This window comes from Phragmites australis, chromosome 18 (genome assembly GCF_958298935.1).
Source record: "Phragmites australis chromosome 18, lpPhrAust1.1, whole genome shotgun sequence".
Classification (NCBI taxonomy): domain Eukaryota; kingdom Viridiplantae; phylum Streptophyta; class Magnoliopsida; order Poales; family Poaceae; genus Phragmites; species Phragmites australis.
Window position 1 is genome coordinate 27,256,946 of NC_084938.1, and position 23,309 is coordinate 27,280,254.

The 23,309-nt window shown below is 42.6% G+C and overlaps 3 protein-coding genes across 3 annotated transcripts; all 3 read right to left on the reverse strand.

Moving 5' to 3' along the window:
• Nucleotides 1-261: 261 nt before the first annotated feature.
• On the reverse strand, nucleotides 262-5,485 carry LOC133898288 (glycine--tRNA ligase, mitochondrial 1-like). The gene is made up of 9 exons (XM_062338917.1): nucleotides 4,967-5,485; nucleotides 3,824-4,206; nucleotides 3,624-3,741; nucleotides 2,514-2,708; nucleotides 2,172-2,396; nucleotides 1,932-1,991; nucleotides 1,580-1,660; nucleotides 1,073-1,478; nucleotides 262-850 (listed from the first exon to the last, which is right to left on the reverse strand). The coding sequence occupies exons 1-9, from the start codon at nucleotides 5,468-5,470 to the stop codon at nucleotides 615-617; spliced, it is 2,208 nt and encodes a 735-aa protein (XP_062194901.1). The 5' UTR covers nucleotides 5,471-5,485; the 3' UTR covers nucleotides 262-614.
• Nucleotides 5,486-11,751: 6,266 nt separating this feature from the next.
• LOC133898292 (ethylene-responsive transcription factor ERF113-like) lies at nucleotides 11,752-13,483 on the reverse strand. Its single transcript, XM_062338927.1, has 2 exons — nucleotides 13,175-13,483; nucleotides 11,752-12,427 (listed from the first exon to the last, which is right to left on the reverse strand). The coding sequence occupies exon 2, from the start codon at nucleotides 12,423-12,425 to the stop codon at nucleotides 11,841-11,843; it is 585 nt and encodes a 194-aa protein (XP_062194911.1). The 5' UTR covers nucleotides 12,426-12,427; nucleotides 13,175-13,483; the 3' UTR covers nucleotides 11,752-11,840.
• A 5,523-nt stretch (nucleotides 13,484-19,006) lies between these two features.
• LOC133898290 (O-fucosyltransferase 13-like) lies at nucleotides 19,007-23,273 on the reverse strand. The gene is made up of 6 exons (XM_062338921.1): nucleotides 22,875-23,273; nucleotides 22,711-22,790; nucleotides 22,536-22,603; nucleotides 22,139-22,227; nucleotides 21,834-22,055; nucleotides 19,007-20,669 (listed from the first exon to the last, which is right to left on the reverse strand). Exons 1-6 carry the CDS (start codon nucleotides 23,141-23,143, stop codon nucleotides 19,931-19,933), a joined length of 1,467 nt encoding a protein of 488 aa, XP_062194905.1. The 5' UTR covers nucleotides 23,144-23,273; the 3' UTR covers nucleotides 19,007-19,930.
• Nucleotides 23,274-23,309: the final 36 nt, after the last annotated feature.

Here is a 23,309-nt window from a genome sequence, read left to right on the forward strand (position 1 = left end):
GGAACAAAAAAGAAGAAGAAAATCATTGACCGTTGATTACCATTTACGAACGATAACATCCATGGCCAACCAATTCAACGGAGTAGGTGCACAAGGCAGTAGAAATGACCAATAGCTTTGGGGATATCACTTTACCTTGATCGTTAAGAAAACCGAGAAGGGTTTGGCTCACCTTTGATGAGGCAGAGACACAGTGCATGGCAACAACCCAGCTCAGCAGCTACAACAAAGCATGGCGGTAGTCAACACGGACAGGACAACTGAGACAAGTAAACTGGAAGTTCAATTCCACTTTAGATAGGCGAACAATTCTCAGTGTGACCTTACAAAAGCACTAGTTCACGTTTAACTCAAATGCTAAGTTCTGTATGGGTAAGATGCTGACAAGATGACAATAAAGAGGGGAAAATCAGAGGGAAATCTGGGAATGTAAGGACGTCCAATCGCTATAGCATGTCTCATGTATGTATGGAAAATACTGCCTTCCCGGATTGCATCAATATCAGTAACACCTGAGTTTACCCAATTGAATTTTCCGGGTAATTGGAGGATTAAATGACAGTCTTGGTGAAGGTGGCTGGTGAAAACGGGAATGGAGATCATATTTTGATTTTTCACTCCTGGTCACCTTGGGGACCAACATGGGAGGGATACGTCGCAGAAACATCTGCCCAGGTGCTTTGGCCTTCTGTCAGCTGCCTCACGACGGATGACACCTCGTTGATGTCAACCCGGACCTGCTCTTTACTGTCCCTCTCCCGTATCGTCACGCTTGTTGCAGAATCAACTGTTACCGCAAAAGGAACACCAATCTCATCTGTCCTTGCGTATCTCCTCCCAATAGAAATAGCTGCCAGGAAATGAAGACAAATGTAAGCTTATACATAGTTCGTGCAGCCTATAATATCATGGGGTGATGAACTGCACATGTTACAAAATAGAGAGCAACACCCATCATGAAACTGCATAAAATACTTCCCAGTAACCATCGCCACATATTCCTTTTAAGATGCTAATATGACCTAATCACCTAAAAAATAATGCTGGCAACTTCAGATCTAGTAACACGTACCAGTAGTGTCAATGATGTGTGAGATACCAGCAGCAGTTAATGCTTTAGCAATCACTTTGGCAGCAGCATCAAACTCTTGATTCTTTACCAGGGGGAATACGGTACACTTGATAGGAGCCACAAGAGGGGGGAACCGGAAGACATTCAGCTGTTCCTCCTCAGACTTGCTAGGCCTTGTGTAAAATGAATGTTCAAATAAACAGTAGATGATCCTGCCAATGCCAAATGACGGTTCGATGACCGAAGGAGTGAAAGTTCGCTGATGCTCCATCTTCTTCTCCATACTAATTGATACCATCTTCTTGGTAATCACCACATCCTTTCCAAGTGTGCAGACTTTAAAATTTGTCTCGCCCTTAGACTCTAGTGCAGCTTTCATCTCTAAGGCTTCCTTCTCATTCATAGCCTGTCACCAAGTTTGCGGACAACAAAATAAAGTAGAAGCTCAGGGAGACATTAGAAAAAGTAGCAGGCACACATAACAAAGACAAGGGTGAGATGTGTTACCTCCAATGCTTCAACGACCATCTTTTGATTACCCTTAAAAGAAAGCCCCAGGTCTTTCTTTGAGGGCACTATAACAAGTTTCTGCAGTAACGAATATCAGCAAACACATAAGATTATAAGCATATGTTTTTTCTGCGAGGGTATTACAATTTATAAGCACATGTTAATGCCAGAAAATGACTTCACCTTAAACTACAAAGACAGCCTATTTAATATGTCATTCAAAACAGAAATGGAACCATGTACTTCAGCGGACAAGCAAAGGGTGTCTTAAACAACTTGCAGTAATCAAGAGAAACAAGAAATAGCTACAGAAGAAAACTGGAGAACCAGATATGATAGATTAACTCACCTCAACCTCTCTAGGCTTGGAGAATTTTTCATGAGCAACAAGTGGGACACCACTTTTCTCCTGTGATAAGCAGACAGGCATGATCAGCACTAGTAGCACAGTTGCAAACTACACAGTGGACACTGATATAAAATTCATTCTAGCATGTGCAATGAGCAACTTGAGTTCCAATTGAAACATATCCAAAGGACTAGAATTAGCATCTCAATAATTATTCAGGGGGCATAATATAAAGCTTACAGAGTGAGCTTTCAAATCATATGCAGATCTATCAGCAATACCCACGCACTCTATCCATCCATAAGAGCATTCTATTTCTGCATCCCAACAGTCAGCAGCATAGTGGGCCATCTCATTAGGTAGATGCTGCCTGAACCGCAGGCGATCCTTATCAATTCCCAAACGTGTCAGGAAAAGATAGACCCTCCCGATGAAGTAACCAAGTGTCTCATTATTAACAGTTCCCTGTAGGAACATTAAGGTAAAAGCTTAGAAATGACATCTGAAGTAAGAACAACATATAACCAAAAGAAGAAAAGAGAAGAGCCTAATTGACCAGAAAAACTGCCAGAAAATACAAACCTTTGAAACTGCTTCCCCAAGCTTCATTAACTTGGCTGAATCCCCTGAGAGTTGCAGCTCTCTTGGGAACATCAAGAACTCCAGATCAGCAACATCAGCAAATTTTGGATGTGATTTGTCCTCTGGGTCTACAAAATGCTCAATCTCTGCCAATGTGAATTCGCGCACTCGTAGAAGACCTTGTCGCGGCGATATCTGATTGTCAAGTAGCAGATATAGTGAGTAGATGAAAAAAATAGTTATCAAGCAACTGTCACATAGCCAATTAATTGCTCTGGGAAAGTGTCGCTAACTCTACAATAAGTGCCGAATGTATGATGAAACTATTAGAAGGCATAAATTCCTCCCAGCATATTCATTTGACTGCAATATAAGTTTCATACAGAAGAGTTATCAAGCAATTATTTCAACTCAGGCTTCTTCTCACGATCACTCAAATTTATCACATTAAAATACACAAAAATCACTCGTACAAAGTGTTCCACTTATTTCTGTGATATAGAGTTCATCCAGAATAATGAAAAATTGAACAATAAACTTACAACGAAATGAAACTAGCCTTTAGATCATCAGCATATACATTTTAATAAAATCAAAACTAATCTAGAAACTAGAATGATCATGTAACTAAATCAAGAACCAAGTATTATGAACTGAACCACCTGTAAAGCATGACCAGCGACTGACACACCATGATTCCTGGGAAGTAACAAGTGAAATGACACATAATACATCGATAACTAAGACTAGGCATTTGACAACGAGTGCTCAGCTCAGTGGTAGCGCTGTCAGTGGGCAACCTACCCACCTGGGTTGGATCCCTGATCGGGCTCGCCCCCAAAATAAATTATGTTGCCACTCGCATGTGGAGCCACAATGAGTGTGACATGCCTGTCGCCTACGGAGCTTTGATGGTTTCGTCGATCTTACTAGGGATGTGATTGCCTAACTGCGTGTAGTTGTAGGTCTTGGATGTGTGCATGGGGGGTGTGTGGGGTTGGTGTGTGTTCGTACACGTTCAGATACTACAGTTGTACCTAGTTGAGATGTGTAAAAAAAAGGCATTTACATACAATGAATGCGAAAGAAAAGGTGACAAAAAAGACACACCTCATTTCTAAAAGCTTGCCCGATTTGAGCTGCTGCAAAAGGGAGCTTTTGGCCATTGTAATAGTACAGGTCCTTGAAGTTCACGAAAATACCTTGTGCAGTCTCTGGTCGCATATACCTATTTGTACACGCGAAATTGAACATAGTCAGCCAATCAACGCAAAATAACATGATTACTCAATCAATGCTAATATGCTTACCCCACGCTAAGACCAGTGGGACCAATAGATGTCTGGAACATAAGATTGAATGGGTAGGGATCAGAGAGCGGGTTCTTTGTATCAGGGGCAACAATGCCATATTCCTTAATCTTTGCACCAAGTTCCTCTGCTGAGAGGTCATCCAAAATGGCAAGAACACGCTTAAACTCGTCAGCCTTCTCTTGGGGCAAGGTAAGGTCTTTCTCAAGCTTCTCCTTGCAAAAATCTTTTAACAAGTGGTCAGCACGGTAGCATGTGCCTGTTTTCTCATCTTTAACCATGAGGTCAGTAAACTTCTCGACATGGCCTGATGCCTTCAAGACAATCTCAGGAGTCACACAGGGGCAGTCAACTTCCAACATGTTCTCTTCCAAAACAAAGTGCTGCAAAGAAATGAAGTGTTGTGATAATTGCAACCTTAGCAAAACAAATGCAGAAAATATATCATCAGAAACAGCTCTCTGAAATATATTAGCTCAACCACACCAATATCAAACACATGAAAGAAATAAAAATGTAGCCATTTCCACTGCAAACCAGCAAATCACATCCAAACCTCCAAGGTAAACCTCTAATCAAACCAAAGAACACATCCTGCATCAAGGAAGGCTAAAGAATTTTCCTTTTCCATTCCACATTTGCAAATTAGTACTTGTTAACTGACAGGAAAAAAAACTGTTTATAAGATCAACATATCCAACGTTGAGTGCTAAAGCGACAGAAAACAACACTTTCTCATCAGCTCACAAAATATGCATACATGATTGAGAAAATGACAAGGGACTAAAGCCGACACTTCTGTTCTGATAGAAATCATTGAACAACCGAGATGCAAGTCCTCTTGGAAGCATGTCGTTGAAAGAGCAACCTTGCACGCTTCTTTAATGATACAGAGCACCACTACCAGTGCTCCATATCCAAATTCTAGATGCAATTCTGATGGAAGCAATTTTCTACAAAAGAAGTGATAAGAGGAACCACCTTTCTGCATGAGAAGACCACACAAACCACAATGCAAGAACCTTACAAACCTACAAGCCCAAATCAGCGCTACTCTCTCATCGATGTGCTGCAACCACGCCCATCAGCTAAGAGGAAAACACAGAAAAATCGTAACATTCCAACACGAATCGCCGGCGTCACCTGGCGCCAGAAGGCGAGGACGTTGGCCTTGACGCGGCAGCCCGGTGGCCCGTAGTCGTAGAGACCCGCGACGCCCCGGTAGATCTTGAACGAGGGTATGTAGAACAGCTTCCGCTCCAGGGTGTTCACCACGGCCTGCCGCATCTCCTCCCGCGCGGCGCCGCCGCCGGAGCCGACGGACTGCTGCAACCGGCGCGCGGCGGCGCCGGCCTCGATCTTGAGCGCCTTCAGCGCCTCCACAGCCGCGTCCACCTTGGCCTTGGACGCGCCGCCGGCGGCCTTAAGCGCCCGCACGGCCTCGGCCTGCGCGTCCACGGCGGCCTGCCGCTCCGCGAGCGCCCGCCGGAGCGCGTCCTCCGACGGCGCGGCCATGGATGATGCGACGGCGGTGGTGTGACGGCGGCGCGCGGCGGCGGCTAGGGTTGCGGCGGGCGGGGTTCTGGGTTTAGGGGAGCGGGAGAATGAGGAGATGATGAGCTGGGGGCGGAATCGCATAAAGACCATTGATGCGGCCGTGGCGATGAAAGCGAGACGCACAAGATCGTGGGGAACATGCATTTCAACCCTTGTGTTTTAGTTTATTGCGAAAAAAGTTCTACTTACACTTAAGCTACAACAATTTACTTTTTTAAAACCCCACTAAGCACGCACACCACCACACGTACTTACTCACACTTCAGCTGACGTTTCACTACTTTGAGGGTGTATCAATTTTTTTCTGAATTTGTTTATAGCCCACTCAAATATTTAGATTTAAAAACACTCAAATTTTAAGCTGTCAGATCTACCTCTTCGTCTTGATCTAATAGCCGATCTCTTTTTTTTTTCCTCTCATCCCTTTTCTTCCTCCTCTGGATACCAAGCTTCTCCACCATAGTCGCCCCCACCCCACCCACTGCTCATGTTTCCAACGGCTCTCGCCATTAAATCTACTACCACTGTACTAATTAGTGTCATTAGACACCCTCGTCTCGTCCCATCACCCTCGTCTCGTCCCATCCCTACCTATTAGACACCCTCGTCTCGTCCCATCCCTACCTATTTGCCATCTTTCACCACCTTAGGCAGCGGCGCCCCCCTGGCCGACCAACCGCCACTACTACCAGACCCATCTGCTACCGTAGTTTTCCTCTAAGCCCGTGTGATCTCTGGTGAGCCCTCACGTTAAAAACCTCATCGGAGAAGCTTCACCAAAGACAGAAAAAGAAGGGACGGCCAGTAAACATGAATCCCTGAGCAGATCGAAGAAAAAAAATGGAGTGTTCATCCCGAGAAACACTCGAGTGAGAAATAGGATTTTCATTTATTTCAAGATACTTTGATGGTGTATCTGAAACAATGGCAGCAGGATGAGGTTGTGATCTGGGCCGGTTCGAACGTGGGCCTGAACGGTGTGGGTTTGATCCCGGAGGATGAGAATACATGCGGGTCGCCGTCGCTGGGAATAAAATGGACGCGAGTGGTGCGCAAACGGGAACTCATCCGATCCAATCCGATTCCGTTGCTTCTCCTCTAACCATCTTTTCTCCTACTATCTATTACATTTTTCAACAACTAATACGTGTAATTAAAAGTAAAAAGAGAGACACATGATATACATAAAAGAAAAACTTTCAATAAGATTAGACCTTATAAAATTTCCTTCCACTTGAAAGGTAGCATACAATTCGGCATCGATCTACACCTTGAATCTACTCTGCATACCAAGAGAATCGAGAAGAAACACACGGATGACCCGACACCTCAAGGACCCCAGTTCCATCAACGTTATCTTGGTGGATATATCTAAATGTGACATGAAAAATAACATAATTAGCCAACACTTGCAAACATATTGTAATTTGACCGGGGTTTACGGAGTATATCGTAGCAAAAGTTGGTGTTCATAATCACGTTTTGGAAATGATCAAAAGGACTAGCGACGACGATGCAATATTAATTTATTATGAATCACTACTAGAGAGAGAAAAACATTTTCACCTCCACCTACTCTGATGGTTCATGTTATGTAGTGCAGATACCAGACGACAAGCTGGTAAGCGTACAACCTAACTTGATTTACACACTTAGGCCCTGTTTGGATGGTCGGAGCGGTTCCCATTCGCAGCCAATTCAAGAGAAACAACATCCAAACGGCGTCCATCAAAACGTTTCCGCTTGAAACGATCCATGAATCGGCTTGAACCGGTGAAACGGCTCGGAGGTCGTTTCTCTTGTTTCTTGCCGAGTCTACCCTCACTCCCGCTTGAGCTATGATCGCTCGAGCTCCGGCCGACCCACCGTCGTCGACCTTTCGGTCGTCGTCGTCGCTGAGCTACACCTCAAACGGAACCCCCTAGTCACACCGGTGCCATTGGTACTCGTCCTGACCGTTGTTGTGTCGTCGGTTGCCAGCGAGCGCGTCGTACTGCTCGAGCATATGTGGGGTGGCATCCATGGTTGATCGCCCGCTTGTGCCACCCACGCCTGAGCCGCCCCGCCACCTACCTGTGTCGCCCATGCCCGAGCTGTCTGCCACCTGAGCGTCACCTCTGAATGTACTAGATGTCGCTTAGTGAGGGGTGAATAGACAATTCCTGAAAAATAAAACTTCACAGCGGATTAACAGAGTTCGGATACTCCGGGTTTAATTTAGAACTTCTAGGTTCCTGAAGTTCTGAGCTCAACCCGGATAGTCCGGCTGGAACACGAAATTGAAAACTAAGAACACCTAAGCAAGTCTACTTGGTTCTAAATGTTACCACAGGCTCTAAAGGTTTCCTAGAGGCTTTTTCACACAATACCTGCAGCCACCAACTCACAAACATATAAATCAGGACAAAATTACAAAAAATACCAACTAGAACAAGTATGAACTCAAAAATCAAAGGAGACACGAATTTGTTTCCCGAAGTTCGGATCCAACAATCCTACATCTCCGTTGAAGGGATCACAAAGAGCCGAGTCTCTTTCGACCCTATTCCTCATCAAGCTACCACGAAGATCGAGCTTGGGATTACTAAAGTGTTCCTCTTCCCTTGCGGAGGTGAGGATGACCTTCACAAACTTTTAGGGGCACTCCACATGCTTAGGTGCTCTCCGGGTGACGCCTAGCCGTCTAGGAGCTCCAAGCTCTAAGAGTAATGAATGCAAATCGACGGTTTGATGATAAACTCAAGTGATCAAGATTTGAATTGGGCTCACTTCAATCAATCTCTTGCTCTCACACCCAACTCTCAAATCTTTGCAAGAATTAAAATACTAGAGGAGTAGGGAGAGCTACTGAAGGACTATTAATGTTTTTTATCTAAAGGTAGTTCAGCGGTAAAAGAAATGAGAGGATGAAGGGGTATTTATACTTTTCTCCAAAAACTAGCTGTTACAGGCTTTTTTTCCCTAACCCAGAACTTTCGGGTTAGCACTTGAATGTGTAACCGAGACCCCCTAGCTAGAACTCAACTCGAAGGATCCGGATGAAACACCAGAACCTGGAACATCCGGGTCAACCTGGAACCTCCGGGTAAAACATTTAGACCTTAACCGAGCACCCCTGCTCGGAGCAAAGTCCGGAGACTCCGGTAACCCGGAACATTTGGGTCAACCTAGAGCATTTGGGTTGGCTTAAAAACCAAAATCGAGCACTCATGTCGGAGCTAAACTCAGAGACTCCGGCAACCCAGAGTATTTGGGTCAGTCCAGAACATTCGGTACAGACAAAGACTTAGAGTTTCCTGGTGTTCGTAGGGTGATTTGTGTATCTCATCTTTGATCTAAATGGGTACTTTGAGCACTGAGCATCTTCAAATCAATCTAAATGCATCTCTCTTTACAGTACGACACATATATTCAAATTCAAAGATAAAACGAATTTCAATCTATTAAGTAATTATATGTCGCTTCTTTTTTTCTTTTTGAGATACGTCAATGCCTTTTAAAATCTTCAATAGGACTAATACATGTTCATATTCTCATTAAACTCATTAGTCCTTTAATAGTTTGTCATCAATTATCTAAAATCCATTTAGGAGGTCTAGATGCACTTTTAGCCTCCCCTCCTTGCAGCTCTCTCTCATGCCTAAGCCCCTCTCTCTACTTTATCCTCTCCCCTCTCTCTCCCAGGTTAGCCGCTGGCCCGAAATAAAATTATTATACACCATTAAATCAGCTGAAACACTTTAAAATACATAGTAAAAATAATATAACTTCAAACATTATAAAACCAATTTTGTTAGTTCTGTATTGACATGCTCTGTCAAAATTACCTATAACCATGCAACATTCACTGTAAAAACAAATAAAAAAACCAAACAGGACAAAGACAAAATAATCAATTGTACCACTATACTTTCTTTCAAGAAACTGAATCTTGTCAGCCAGTCAAACGATTTCTTAGTATCCTAATGGAGGTATTAAGGTATGACTCTACCTAATAGAGTTCAAACCCTTGTGCCCCGACCACGGTTTTGATGCACATATGAGTATTTTCGACAGTTTATTTGTAGATATGTGATAGAGACATACTTGTTTGCGTTATTCTTATAATATATATATATATATATATATATATATATATATATATATATATATATATTTAATTGTTTATCCACTTGTGTACAAGCGAGTAGCGAACAGTGGAGCTAACCGCAAGGGAGATGAGTTAACATAAGTGCTGACACGAGTGATTCACGCATTCATACAAATCGACAGAGAGCAAGCAGGTTGGCCACTTGGCATGCTTTAGGATAGACATGAACGAAGCTTATGAGTTATCCATCCCGTCCCTCGAGCTGGCGACCAGATAAGCTTGAGGTTCAGTGAACAATTAATAGAGTGTTTGCTTCGAATGATCAATCTACCTTAGATGAAATGGTTCATCAAAGATTCATTTAATAAAAGAAAAAATTTATTTTACTCCTTGGAACCATGCTAGTGATCCAAATAACCTCTAAACTTTAACTTGGTTTGAATAACCCCTTAGGATTTCTAAACCTGATCAAAATTCACCTTTTGCTTATGACAATACCGGTTTTGATGACACAGACTCTAGGTTACATGATTTTGCTATAGGTGTCGTCCACATGTGCAAGCTGACCTAGCATTTCTTCTTCTTCCCTGACAACATTCCTCTGGTCCTTGTGATCCCCTTTCTCCCGCTATGCTGCACCGCCCTTGACGCTGCGGCGGCTCATCGTTGGCTATCTGTTTCTCGTCGGACCTACGATCGGCTCCCTCCCAGTTTTTCTCTCCAGTTGATCTGGTCCTTGCTGCGCCTGTTGTCAGTCGCCACTACCAGTTGGGCTCTAGGGTCATCGCCTCCCGATGGTTCCCCACCAAAGTTAGGTATATGGATAGGGTAGGCTGAATCTCGAGCTCCCTCACCCAAGTCAATGCCCTCCCCTCTCATCCCCTTCATGGTAGACCGCATATCGTTGCTTCGTCCAGACCGATTCAGCCTTTCATAGTAGATATGTGGCGCCGGTTAAAGCTGAGGCATCGCCGTCCTTCTCCTTCTGGAAGCGTCACCGTCCTAGTAGCCCTCTGCTGCCGCGCCACCATCACCTCCCTGCCAGAGACGAATGTCTGTGAGTAGCGCACGCTCCCCCTTCCTTGCCTACACCATCCCTGGGCCGAACCACGACGACCTCAACCGTCATAGAGCTTCCCGAGCTCGACCGTCGGTGCCTGCACACATGAGGAAGGCCGAGAGCAACAACTCTGGCGCTCCAACGACCGCGCCGCTTGGCTGCGCAGAGGGGAATGGAATCAGGGAAGAAGAAGAAATGCTAGGTCAGCTTGCACACGTGGACGACACAGTTAGCAAAATCATGTAACCTGGAGTCCACACCATCAAAACCGATATTGTCATAAGCAAAAGGTAAAATTTGATCCGCTGTAGGGATTAAAATATTTTTTCCCTTTAATAAATTTTGGTGGGGTGATGTCGTCGCTCGTGTTTACGCAAAACAAGTGTATATGAGAAATGAGGTGACGATGAATCAACTCATCTCACTCCTCAAACCAAACAAGTGAGTTAGGTTTGAATCTAGGATGGATGCCATCACCGACTCATTCCTAGAACCAAACCAACTATAAATCAGATCTCGAGGCTTCAATTTTTGAGGTTTCATCCCAATATTTTGTGCAACTTGCACAGTACTGTAACGAACCATCGGCCCATGTGCCTGCAGTGCTTGTCAATACTATATATTAAAGCTCTAAAAATTGAAGCGACCCTAGGGGTTTAAGGCATTGTAGCTATTGTTTATGTGGATCCTACATATGTATATATGGACACATATATATACATATACGTATCCATATATTTACATATATAATATAATTTTTTGGAAAATTTCAGAAAAATAGCGAAAGGTATAATAGTTATACTGATAAATTAGCTAAAATAATCTAAAATGCACAGAAAAATATCTAAAACTAAAAAAATATGAAATAGATTTTGTTAGGTTCATATTACTGTCGTCTACATATTAAAATTATGTGCATACATAAAAATAATATTATTTTCCCCATAATTAAATGAATGTGTTAAATATTAATAAATTCATAAATAAATATTGAGATGCCCAAAATTAATGAACCTATTTTTTTTAGTCTTTTTTTGTCATGTTCTGTGGAAAAAAAAGGACGCGGCGTAGGCGCGCCAATCTAGCTAATTAACCTAGGTATCATTTGTCTCACTGTTGATCTGCATATCATCTAGTCTTGCACACTTGTATCTGCACATGTAAGCAAAGATTTTCCATTCACATGTAAATCACATTCCTAAACGTGTCAACTTTCCTACAGGACTTTTGCTAATGCCTATCTGTATGCCATTGGACAAGATTATTACAAGGAGATGACGCTAGCAAGATGGGCTTGTCACTCTAGCTGCTTAGCCAGGTTCTCTCCACGGCTGCCGTCCCGGGGGCCCTTTGTCACGCGCCATTGACGATGACGTGGACGTCGTTGAGGACTGTGCCGGCGTTAGCCCGCCGGCGATGGCCTGCAGGTCGAGGTCGCCGCTCTGCAGTATGTGCGCGTACCGGCTGAGGTCGGGGAACTCCTCCTCCTGGCCACGAGCAGCAGCTGTGCCCGCGGTGGACACCGGCGTGGCGCTCTGCGGGTGAGCGGGGCGCGTGCCCCGCCGCGGCGTGGACGTCGAAGCCGCAGCAGACGGCTGCTGGAGATGGAGGGCGGCATCCGCATGGTGGTGCGGGGCGCGGCGGGCGACGGCGGGGAAGTTGAGCTTGGCCTTGGCGCCCCTGAAGCGGCGCGCGGCGTCGTCGTAGGCGCGCGCGGCGTCCTCGGCGGTGTCGAACGTGCCGAGCCACACGCGGGCCGCCTTCACGGGGTCGCGGATCTCCGCCGCCCACTTGCCCCACGGCCGCTGCCGCACGCCGCGGTACCGCGGCCGCTGCTGCTCTGCCGCCGCCGCCGCCGCCGCCATGGGAGGAGGACCGGCGGTTTGGTGCGTCATCACTGGATCCACAGTAGCTCAAGCGTGTCAAATCAGAGATGGAACAACGTGTGTCGTATAGTGTGGATCAGCAGTGTGGGCCCATTTGACCAGAGTCAGAAGCATGCGTCAGACTGCCACGTCGGCCACCACAAGTAGATATCGCCAGAGGTTTCGATTCGAGCCCTATACAACGAATGTTTTCGTTGGCCACCTAGATTCACCCATGAAAGAAATTGAACTGTTTCGGTTGAAATTTCTGTATTCCGAGCAGATCCTACAAGTTTAGCTCACCTTTTCTTGCCCACTGTATTAGTCTATTACCACGGTAGTTTATACTATTGATAGACTGTCAATAAACTTTTGCAAAGCATATTTGGTTCATGCTTAATGATGTCAAAATTAATCTTAGTTAAGTAGATTTACTATAAATGTGACCATAAATTCTAAACGATATATATAACAAAGTTAGTTAAAAATTTAAATGTATAAAGCTAACAAATCTACGACGTAACAAAATATTAAGTATAATTAACCAAAAATCTATAGCGTGATAAAACTTAAACGTGACAAAATTAGACTCAAATCAAACGTACCAAGTAACGACCAATTTGCTTAGAAACGACCAAATTCCTTAGAGATGGCTGTAAATTCGATGCCTCTTTCGATTGTTGTGCTTTAATTCTCCAAACTACTAGACATAGAACAAGTTGAATGATCATGGAAGATAATCAGGTCACATAACGAGAGACACCACAGGGAAAAGGTACCTTGCTGCCCGAGCACGGCCGCCGGCTGCGTCGCCGAGCTGACGGCGTGCGCGGCTGCCGGTGACCGCCTCCCCGAGCCGACGACGTGCGCGAGCGCCGCGACGATGGCGGCGTGCTCCTCCTCGGCGCGCAACGGGGGCCGCCACACGCCGCCGCCTGCCGCCTCTGGGTCGCCATGGCCCGGAGGAGACGAATTCTTCCGATGAGCGCTCCGAGCAGCAGCAGCAGCAGCAGTGTTCTCTCCCGGACGATCCACGCTTGCCTCCTTTGCAGTTGCAGCGCGAACGCGAGCGAGGCAACGCCCATATGCTCACGTGTCCGGCTGTTACTCGTGCGGTGCCTTGGCTTAGCGTCTAAGGAGACTAACGCTGCGGAGGTGATAAGGATGGGACTGAAGCAGGGGGCACTTACCTTTATAACCAACCACCTTGTAGTGGCTCTATTTAATTTAACTTCTACTTATTTTTATTATTTTAAAGTAGAAAACTGAATCAAACAGTTTGTTTCTGAAAATAGTTTATAAGAAACAAAAATTATCATTATTACTGGAAGCTAGAAGCTGAAAGCTGATTTGAAAGAGTTTTTTTAGCTTCTGAGTAATGATGTTCTAAGAGATGTTATATATATTATACATTTTATCCGTATTAAAAAATAATTCAAAAGCAGTTTTTTCTATAAGCAACTTTTCAACAACAGGTTTCAAAAGCAGCTTTAGAAAAAACTCTATCCAACCAAACAGACCGTTACTCGCTACAACAAAAAAAAGAAGATAAAACATATGTGCGATCCTACCACTACTTAACGGGAAGTGGTACAAAAGGTCAAATAGAAGTTAAAATCTCTACTATATAAAACACGAGTAGGTTCTTGCATCCAGGGGTGGAGCCAGTAATCGAACATAAGGGGTCAACCTGCCAACATTGACAATAATTATTATGGAAGAAGTATGACATGACGGTATATATGCACAAAACTAACTCAATCGGAGCATAGATAATAATTATAGTATTATAGCAACATATGTTTTGCAATACAAAAGAAAATCAATATATTTTCTACTAATTAGCTCCAACATAGAATAACAAAACAAGGTAGCATATGCTTGCCAATACAAAAGAATTATATTTCTATTATCTTGAATTTAGCTCTACGAGAACCCACTAGATCATAGGATTTAATAATATCATCACAGCTAATCTTCGCTATCAATTCCTTTTCAATATAAACTATCATGTAACTTCGCAGAAAATCATCACCTATTTTATTTTGCAAACGCGTCTTCACTAATTTCATAGCTGAAAATGCTCTCTCGGTGGTCGCAATTGACACTAGAAGAGTTATGACTAACCTTAACAATCTATCGACCATTGGATAAGTAGAATCTTTTCCCAATTTAACTAGTTCATTTGTCAGATTAGCAAGTGATGGCAATCTACCCAGGTCAGGATGGTTGCATACATCAAGTTGAAAATATGGTAGTTGGTACTCCAACCGAGCTTTTTCTTGATTTGAAAAACCAATAGGATAGTATTTTTCCACTAGACTGCATATTTTTGGCCTCAAAAGGTGTCGAGTCTTGGATCCAATGAGGCACAAAGTGATAGAATCTCTGTCGCTTGAGAACTAAATCGTTCTTCTAACTCAAACAACTGTTGATCTACAGCAACATTGAACACATCTATTTTATAATGGTGAAGAGTTGTGGTGTTGTCATGCTTATTCCGAGACTTGGTTACATCAACATACCTACGAAATACAATATAGAGAGGAATAAGTTTTATATCATAGAAAAAATAATATTAATGTATTACCACTTATACTTAAGAATTAGGTGAAGGAACATACTTGCAATCTAGATCTGGAATCTCAATTTCATGCTTCATGAAAAAGGATTTGGTCTCCTCAAGAAGTGGTTCCCAACCATCATTTCGCAAGTCACCAAGTAACACCTTTATGTTAGAAACAGACTCCACTGCATTTACAATATCTATAGATTTCTTCTGGAGTGTTTGGCATAACACATTAGTGATCTTCATTATCTTTTCCATCATGAGTAAAATAAATACGAAATCAAATGTGACAATAATCCGAAGGGCACCTGCAACATCTCCTCGGGAATATCTTAAAACTGAATGATAATTTGCAATATTGCGTAGAACTGAAAGCGTGGCACCAAACATCTTCTTTAAGCTCAAAATTGACTTGTAATGGGAACTCCATCTAATATCACCTTTCCTCTGTAGAGAGCCCATTTGATTTGCCCCTATTCTTGTATCAAGCTCTCCCAATTCAATTTCAGGAACAATTTTCGCAACTTGATTTGCTAGTAACTCATCATTACGCTTAGAAGAAATCTTAACAACATTTATGATGAAATTTGCATGCTGAAAAAAGTTTTGCACTTCTTGTACCTTCCTTGATGCTGCAACAAGAGCCAATTGGAGCTGATGAGCCATGCAATGAATATAATATGCATAAGGGCACCCATTGAGAATTAGAGCCTTCAACCCATTCCACTCCGCTCACATGTTACTTGTCCCATCATAGCCTTGACCTCTAATATCTTGCACACTAAGTTATTATCCGATAGGACAACACAAATTGACTTCTTCAGAGTTAATACAACAATGTCATTAACATGAATGAGGTTAAGAAAATGCTCCTTTATAGGTCTTTGTTGACAAACTGAAGAACTATCGCCATTTGCTCTTTCTTATATTCATCTCGAGCTTTATCAACCATTATGCAAAACTTGCTATTACCAATTTCTTCTCTAATTTCAGTTTGAGTCTCTGTTTGGACTTCATGTGAACGCTTTGTATTTATTGGAGTATTTTTTAATACAACTTGGTTCACTTCCTTATTATAAAATGTCAATAGTTTGAGTATTTCAAAAAAAATTACCTTGATTGATGGAATCTGGAGATTCATTGTGGCCTCTAAATGGACATGCTTGAAATGTTAACCACCTAGTGATATAATAAATGTATAATTGTTAGATTGTATAACATGTATTATTCTAGTTGTAATAATAGAAATGAAAGAAATTCTTATTACTTGATGGAATCAATTGTACTTGTAAACCTAAGTCTTGCATCTGCAACAATTTTCTCTTTTTGTTTAATCATCACGTTGCCAATATGAACTGTAGTATTTTTTAGATTATTAAAATACTAAACTGAATAGTTATGAACTAAGCTGTTATCCTGGCCCATATGACATAGAAAAGCACATTTATCTTGTTCCGTAAGAGGGAGTGCCCGATTTGAAGGCGTTTACTTGGATACCTCTCAAATATTGTAGTTATAATTCTTGCTTGTTGATCTTGTGGCGGTACAGAGGTATTTTGCTCATGAGTTTGCGCATCAACCGATTGATCCGGTTAAATAGCATGATCAATTGTTGCATTATGATTTTCAGCACAATCGGAACTTGAATTAACTGGTTTATAAAAACTATTGGTCATCCTTGGTCTCTTCATGGCTAAACAATCAACAAATAATTGCTATCAAAACATACTGCAATTGGAAAAAAAGGAATTAGATTCTAGGTTGCTAACTTGCTACTTGCTAACTTGAATTACCAGACTCACCAATGAAACTATATAATTGTAGAAAGACCAGCAGCATCACGAATTCACGATTGCTACTTGCTAATAACTGTATGCATAGCCTGATTGTTTGAACAATGAGAAAAAGGAGTCTCAGCCACTAGCGAGCACGAGGCATCATAGCCTGATTGTAGAGCGCGGCGGCCGGCGTCCTAGCGAAGCGATCTTGGCGACGGCCGGCGATGCGACCTTGGCGGTGGGTCGGCGGCCAGCGACGCGATCACGTGATCTTGGCGACGGCGGCACGGGTGCACGACGTGACGCGAGGAGCCGAGGAAGTCGAACAGGAAGTCGAGACGTCGATGGTCGATCTGAAGCGATGGTTTGGCAGATCAATAGGTAACAGGATTTTGCGGCAAGGTTACATGTGTGATTGGGTCATTGGGTTAATTAATCAATGAAATAATCATCCTGCTTGCTTGGATCAAACACTGAACATCTGAACGCATATTGGTCCTGAGGGATCACAGTTTCGTTGGGGGAGACAGGCCCCTGCCCCCCCCCCTCTCTCCGCCCTTACTCACGTCATCATTTTCTCTTACTCTTCTCATATCTAATAAAAATCTTAAAATTTAAATAAATTATTCATTTTTGTTATCTACCCTCGTCCTACAGCTTTCTCGCCTCGTTAACAGCTACGGATATGTGATCCGTTTTATTAATAAAAATAAATAAAGAAATTAGAAGATAAATTAGTGGATAATATTCTCCTCTTTTTCAGATCATATCTAAAATTAAACTACGGTATCGCTTCCGACGTATTCGTTCGGCGGCACTCATATAATGTATCCATATTTTCATACCTTGAGTTTGTGCTTATGTTATCACATCTAATATTTATATTTTTGTTGTAACGAATGGACACTTGGCTAATATATGCTAAAATTAGACATGTACCATATGAAAAATGCTTCACAGTTTACTACCAGGTGTTTTGGGCTCTTGGATTCGTAAGCGAGCCACCACCAACGTGATTTGAATCATTTGATCTCCTGTTGTGAAGGAGTTGTACATATGATTTGTACTATCATGGTGTATGTAAGGATAACAAAAAAGAAAAGAGGAAACTATGTTACGCCTTTTCGTTTCTAGATGTATAGGTTGAGTTTTGAATTTAAACTTTGCAGCATGGTAGATTGGTTTGAGCCGGTGTTCGAAATTCCTCTTTAGAGCGCGTGCGCTACCTTCTTTGAGTTTCTAGTATGTACTCTTTAGAGCATGGTAGATTGAATTTAAACTTAATCATATGGCCACATGACAATCATGTCCAAGTATGTACTCGCGGGACATGGGGAATTTCCAGTATCTGACCGTATTTGAGTGCAATCATGCAAGGCGACCAATTATATATACTCAACACAAGAGTATATGCCGATTTTGTTTGTCGTGTTTGTATATATTTATATGCATACATAGCTGGCTGGGGCCCTAGCTAACGTAACCAGGATGACCTCTTGATTTTCTTCAACATGATATTTGCAATTTGCTTGATTTTCGCTTAATCAATCACCTACCAAGATAAGATTTCATACTAGGCCACCGTGCATCTTCGTTGTATGTCAAACAAGCAAATTTAGGTCAAGTCACCCATACATGTCAAACAAAACCAGAAGAACTACGAGGAATTTTCGGCACGGCATCTTAGGTTAAGTCATTGACTTAAAGTCATTTCTGTTCACACCTAGTCAAAATATTTAACGACAAACTTTTTTTGGGAAAGAAAAATATTTAATAACAAAGTTTTTGTTTTGGAAAGAAATATTTAATAACAAAGTTATTGTTTTGGAAAGAAATATCTAATAACAAAGTTTTTGTGTTGGAAAGAAATATTTAATGACAAACTTTTCTTGAAAGCCAGAAGAGATAGTGTCTCAAATGGTTTCAGTGGTGCTCCCCTCAAAAATGGAAATGGTTCAAGGAATGTGCGTAACTACACCTATTGCTTCCATGTCTCACTAAATGGCCTCTTTTTGTTTTAAAAAAAGTTTGTAGTCATCTACCCTTCTCATTCGTGCGGTTAAGCCCAGATGCACAGGTCACAACCAATCTTCCATCAATGTAACATACTTACCCTATTGAGTTTTCATAGTCGCATTTTTTTACATGGTTTTTAAATTGAACTTTGACCTTTAGTTTATTTCACAACACATTGTTAATATCTACAAAGTCGTGAACATATCAAAGTATTCAAATACGTACCTAATGGTATCACTTTGTGTCTCTAAAACAATGAAGTTGGACTGATTATTGGTCACAAACTGTGAAGTCTACATCAAAATACAGGTGCACCTAATAAAATCAAAGGAGAGTATTGCTAATGACATAAAATAGGAGACAGCCACTAATCCCATAGATTAATTACCTTACATAAGCATGGAGCAATGATGACTATGACCCTTGCAACTGGCAGTCTTGATTAATGTTTTCACAGCCCATGGATGATTGATGTACACTCAGTTTACTAGTCTTGAGATTCTTGACTTCTTGCTAGACATTAATCTCATTGACTTGAAACATAGTTGTTGAAACAAGTTTCTCCTTCTATAATCCCAAAATGACTTGGGCACCAAGAACCAAACAACCCCTTGCCAAGAAATAACGAACACATAAAGCTTCTTATTCATCCAGCAGCTGATTAAGATAAATGAAGCACATAGACACTTGTACACATGGGGTCATTCACGAGTCATTACTTTACCGTTCATCGGGAGCTACTTCATGAATCCTGAGCACTGAAAAAGTTCTCCAGCACTGTAACTACTGACTATTTAGTATGAATGTGTAAAAAAAAGACTATTTAGTATGATTCTCTGGGTCACTAATTTCAACATGATCCTCAAAGCAACGAGAGTATTTTGAAATTAAGTGAGCATGTAAATGCCTGTTCTAGTATTTGAACTAACAAAAAAATATTATGCAGGAGAAGCAGAAGGCCAGGTGATAAACATCTCTGTATGGGTGCCAGCCCTCTGAACCCAGCTGATGTGCAGTTTGTGAAAGCCCAACTGATCAAAAATAGTTTCTTGCGAAGCCTGAGCAATACCCGCATTGTGGTAACAACTCATCATATTTACACAATCACAGTGGCATACAAGTCACTTTCAACCGAAAGGTGTCAGTCTAGAGTAACCGTTGTGCCACTGGTGCTACAATTTGAATTCACAAAAGCAGTGCTCAGGAAGAGCCGATCCCCTCCCCCTGATATATTCTTCTCGATGAGCATCCCACATAGCCTTAGCCAGTTGCTCCCCTACTAGTCCAGCAGCAGTGCAGTTTGCAAAAGCCCTCCTGCTCAAGACCAGGGTCTTCTGGAGCCCTTGCATTGTTCTCATTGCAGTTACCATCTTATCCATATTTCCAAAGAATGTTGCAACGTATGCATCACTGTTAACTGAAACATAATAGTCAAGAGCAGCTTTTGTGTTGCCATGCATCCTCTCAAAATCTTCATGAGTCAGGAGTGATGATTTTGTGTATATATTTTTGTAAACGGAGGTAAATCCCTCAAGTTCCATCAGCTCATCGCCAGCGGCTAAATAAATGTTTGTGTTTGTAGGAATGCCTAACACTTGGAGGATAAATGCTGTTTCATTTGGTGTCAGAGGGCACTTGCCACGGTTCCTCCACAGGTGGGCAGCATCGCCAGTCAATACCTTCCTACCCTCCCCGCGTGCAGCTTCAATGGAGCCCAGTGATTTGGAAGAAAGACCAGTGTATGCACACCGACTGTAGGCAACCATATCTGGTTCGAATCTCATGTGAAGAGATAAGAAGGGTTTCGGTATAGCTTGGAAAAGCTCAATAGCTTTAGATTCCACATTCTTATTCAACCTGATCGCATTGTAGCAACCTTGGCAGTAAGAAGCTTTTGCATATGAAGGGTTTCTGAAAACACAGGCATATACATCAGTATGGTGCAGGATCAGTTCCGAGATGAAGACCTAACATTGCAAGTAATTTGGATTTTTAAAATACCAAAGATTCTATTAGGATCATTGATACAAATATAAAGAACAGAGGAGTTAATAATATAAGTTTTTTTAAAAGGAAGTTAATAATATAAGTTAAGGGACATACATAAAGCAGGACCAACTATAGGATCATTGCCACAATTTTAAAGCATAGAAGAGCTAGCCATACAAGTTTAGATACATACATAAGCTGGGACTAAATAGGATTAAACTACTCGTTATCTTAATGCCATGTCTCACTCAACCTACATCTTGACATTACAGTTGTGCAAGGTATACGGCAATCTTTAGCAGATAATAGGAAATTAAGATTAAGTAAATTGAAGTGGTTGATGTTATGTTAAGAAGTCACATAACCACCAAGCAAAGGATACCCAAATTATCATTGTACATACTACATAGAAAGGCATCATCATTCATCACCGAAACAAATAGTGTGTATCCTCCAACTAATTAAGGTCAGGTTCACTGCAAAGGGACAGAAGAATCGAGAAATGGAGATCACTGCTTCTTTTTTGAGGAAATCCAGCCAACATAACGAATTTTAAAGGTCTATAAAGATGCTCATTGCTAATAGTAGGAAGGTTATATTTCAAGCAATGAAATCAATAAAAATACCTTACCCATGAAAAGCAGCGAATATTAATTACTTGGTCACATCAAACACCAACATCTAGGAATAAATCATAGAGGAAATATTGATACATAAGATATTTTTCATCGTTGCTTGGTAGTAGTATTCTCACATGCCACTCAAGAATCTAGTCATGATAAAACGAGTTACTTCATAAATTGAGTCCTCATCAGTACGTATACTTATATCTACTGCTTATAAAGTAAAATGTGCTGCTTCTAAAGGCATCGAGCTTTTAGTTGTACAATACTTCATTGATAGCTTTATTATTTTATGACCCTATACAACATACTAAGACCATGAATAGCAGATATGATTTGGATGTCATGAAAAACAGCGAACAATATAACTCATGAACAAATTCCTTGTAAGCATGACTAAGAGCATTGGTATTATAGAAATGGATGGCATATGCCAGGGATTAACTAGATGATTGAGCAATACCTATCTCTTCTTTGATTCATGGCAGGTGTCAGTGAGATATATTGATGCTTCAAGAGAGCCGGAAGTACTTTTTCAACATAATCAAAATGTCCTTTCCGTTTACTGCAGTCAACCTTAAATGGTTCTTTGGATGCTATCTCTGCAGGAATGTCCTTCACAACTTCCACGTATCCTCTAGTCTGCTCAATGAAGTAGTTAACATCAAAAACATCTGCAAAGCCACTGACAGAAGAGTCCAGTAAGGAATCAACATATACTTCATTTGAACTCAACTAGAATTAGCTCAACCATTATCTGGTTCATACCTAGATTCATTCCAATAGGCGGCAACCTCAAACTTGGGCGGAACCATTGTTGCATTCAGAAGACGTGCAACCCCAATTCCGTCACATAGCTGCAGAATATCACACTGGGATCATTTGATGACCAGAAGCACATAATAGAACAATGATACCACATTTGCTTTACAAAACATCACACAACTTCTGAAAGTTTAGCACTGTCAGAGCCTGAGAGAGTCACCATACCACGCATTGTGGTTTCATGATACTGACAAGTGACAACTAAAGCCTGTTTCAGCTAAATCATGTGATCCTCTTTCTAACACTATTAGCCTACTAGTGGTGTGTGACCAACCAGCAGAAAGTGAATGCAATTTCACTATAGGAAGGAGGAAACTCTAACCGAGATCGCTTAACGTACATCACGTCTCAGCTGGTTGAGCCCGCCGTAGCAATCTATCCTGATGTACCCGTTCCTCCCCGACGGAGCTGCAGAAGAAAGGGATAACCAGCAGTCATCACCGCGTCCATGTCTCAAGCAGAGGTCCAGCACCCTAACCCTAACCCCAAACCGCGAGGAGCACGCGAAGCCTCACCGGGCATTGCCGTCCGCCACCACCCGCACGGCCGCCACTCCACCAAACGCCGCTGCGCCCAAATGACCCGCGACTGCTCCCTGCACGAGAACGAAGGCCGGGATCTGTAAGGTTCTCGAACATTCTAGAAGAGCCCGGGTGGACAGGTGGGACAGGGCTCGTACCTGGAGGCGGGAAGAGTGAAGAAGGGTGGGGAGGCGGCCGGCGCGAGGAGAAAGAAGAGGACGGGCGCGAGGAAAAGGACCGGGAGGAGGATGCAGAGGCGGTGGTGGGCCCACCACGCCGCCGACATGGCCGCCGACGCTGCGAGATGGGTGAACGGTGAAAGCACTGGATCCAGTCGGCGGCGACAAAAGGAGATGGATCGGCGCCGAGTCGAGCGGTTAACGGAGCGCAAGAGCAGGAGAGTTACGTCAGAGAGTGGGGCCCACATGTCACAGACGGATGGTGCCGTGCCGGGCGGGCGGGCCCGCCTCACTCGCTGCCGTCCAGCCTCACACTATGGCAGCTGGGGCCCAACGAGCGTTACCTACCTCACGTGTCAGTGTGACGGGCTGCTTTCCACTTCGAGTGGTTTAACACAACAAAAGAGCAAACGC

Bases quoted from the DNA above. Each gene is read 5' to 3' on its own strand.
- LOC133898292 (XM_062338927.1), bottom strand. From the start codon at position 12,425: ATGACGCACCAAACCGCCGGTCCTCCTCCCATGGCGGCGGCGGCGGCG.
- LOC133898288 (XM_062338917.1), bottom strand. From the start codon at position 5,470: ATGGTCTTTATGCGATTCCGCCCCCAGCTCATCATCTCCTCATTCTCC. The intron at 3,742-3,823 runs GTAAGCATATTA...GTGTACAAATAG, and splicing joins CCCACTGGTCTTAGCGTGGG to GTATATGCGACCAGAGACTG. The intron at 1,479-1,579 runs GTAACACATCTC...ACTTGGTGACAG, and splicing joins TGGTCGTTGAAGCATTGGAG to GCTATGAATGAGAAGGAAGC.
- LOC133898290 (XM_062338921.1), bottom strand. From the start codon at position 23,143: ATGTGGGCCCCACTCTCTGACGTAACTCTCCTGCTCTTGCGCTCCGTT. The intron at 22,228-22,535 runs GTACGTTAAGCG...GATATTCTGCAG, and splicing joins TCAACCAGCTGAGACGTGAT to CTATGTGACGGAATTGGGGT. The intron at 20,670-21,833 runs GTATTGCTCAAT...CTGTGTTTTCAG, and splicing joins ATGAATCAAAGAAGAGATAG to AAACCCTTCATATGCAAAAG.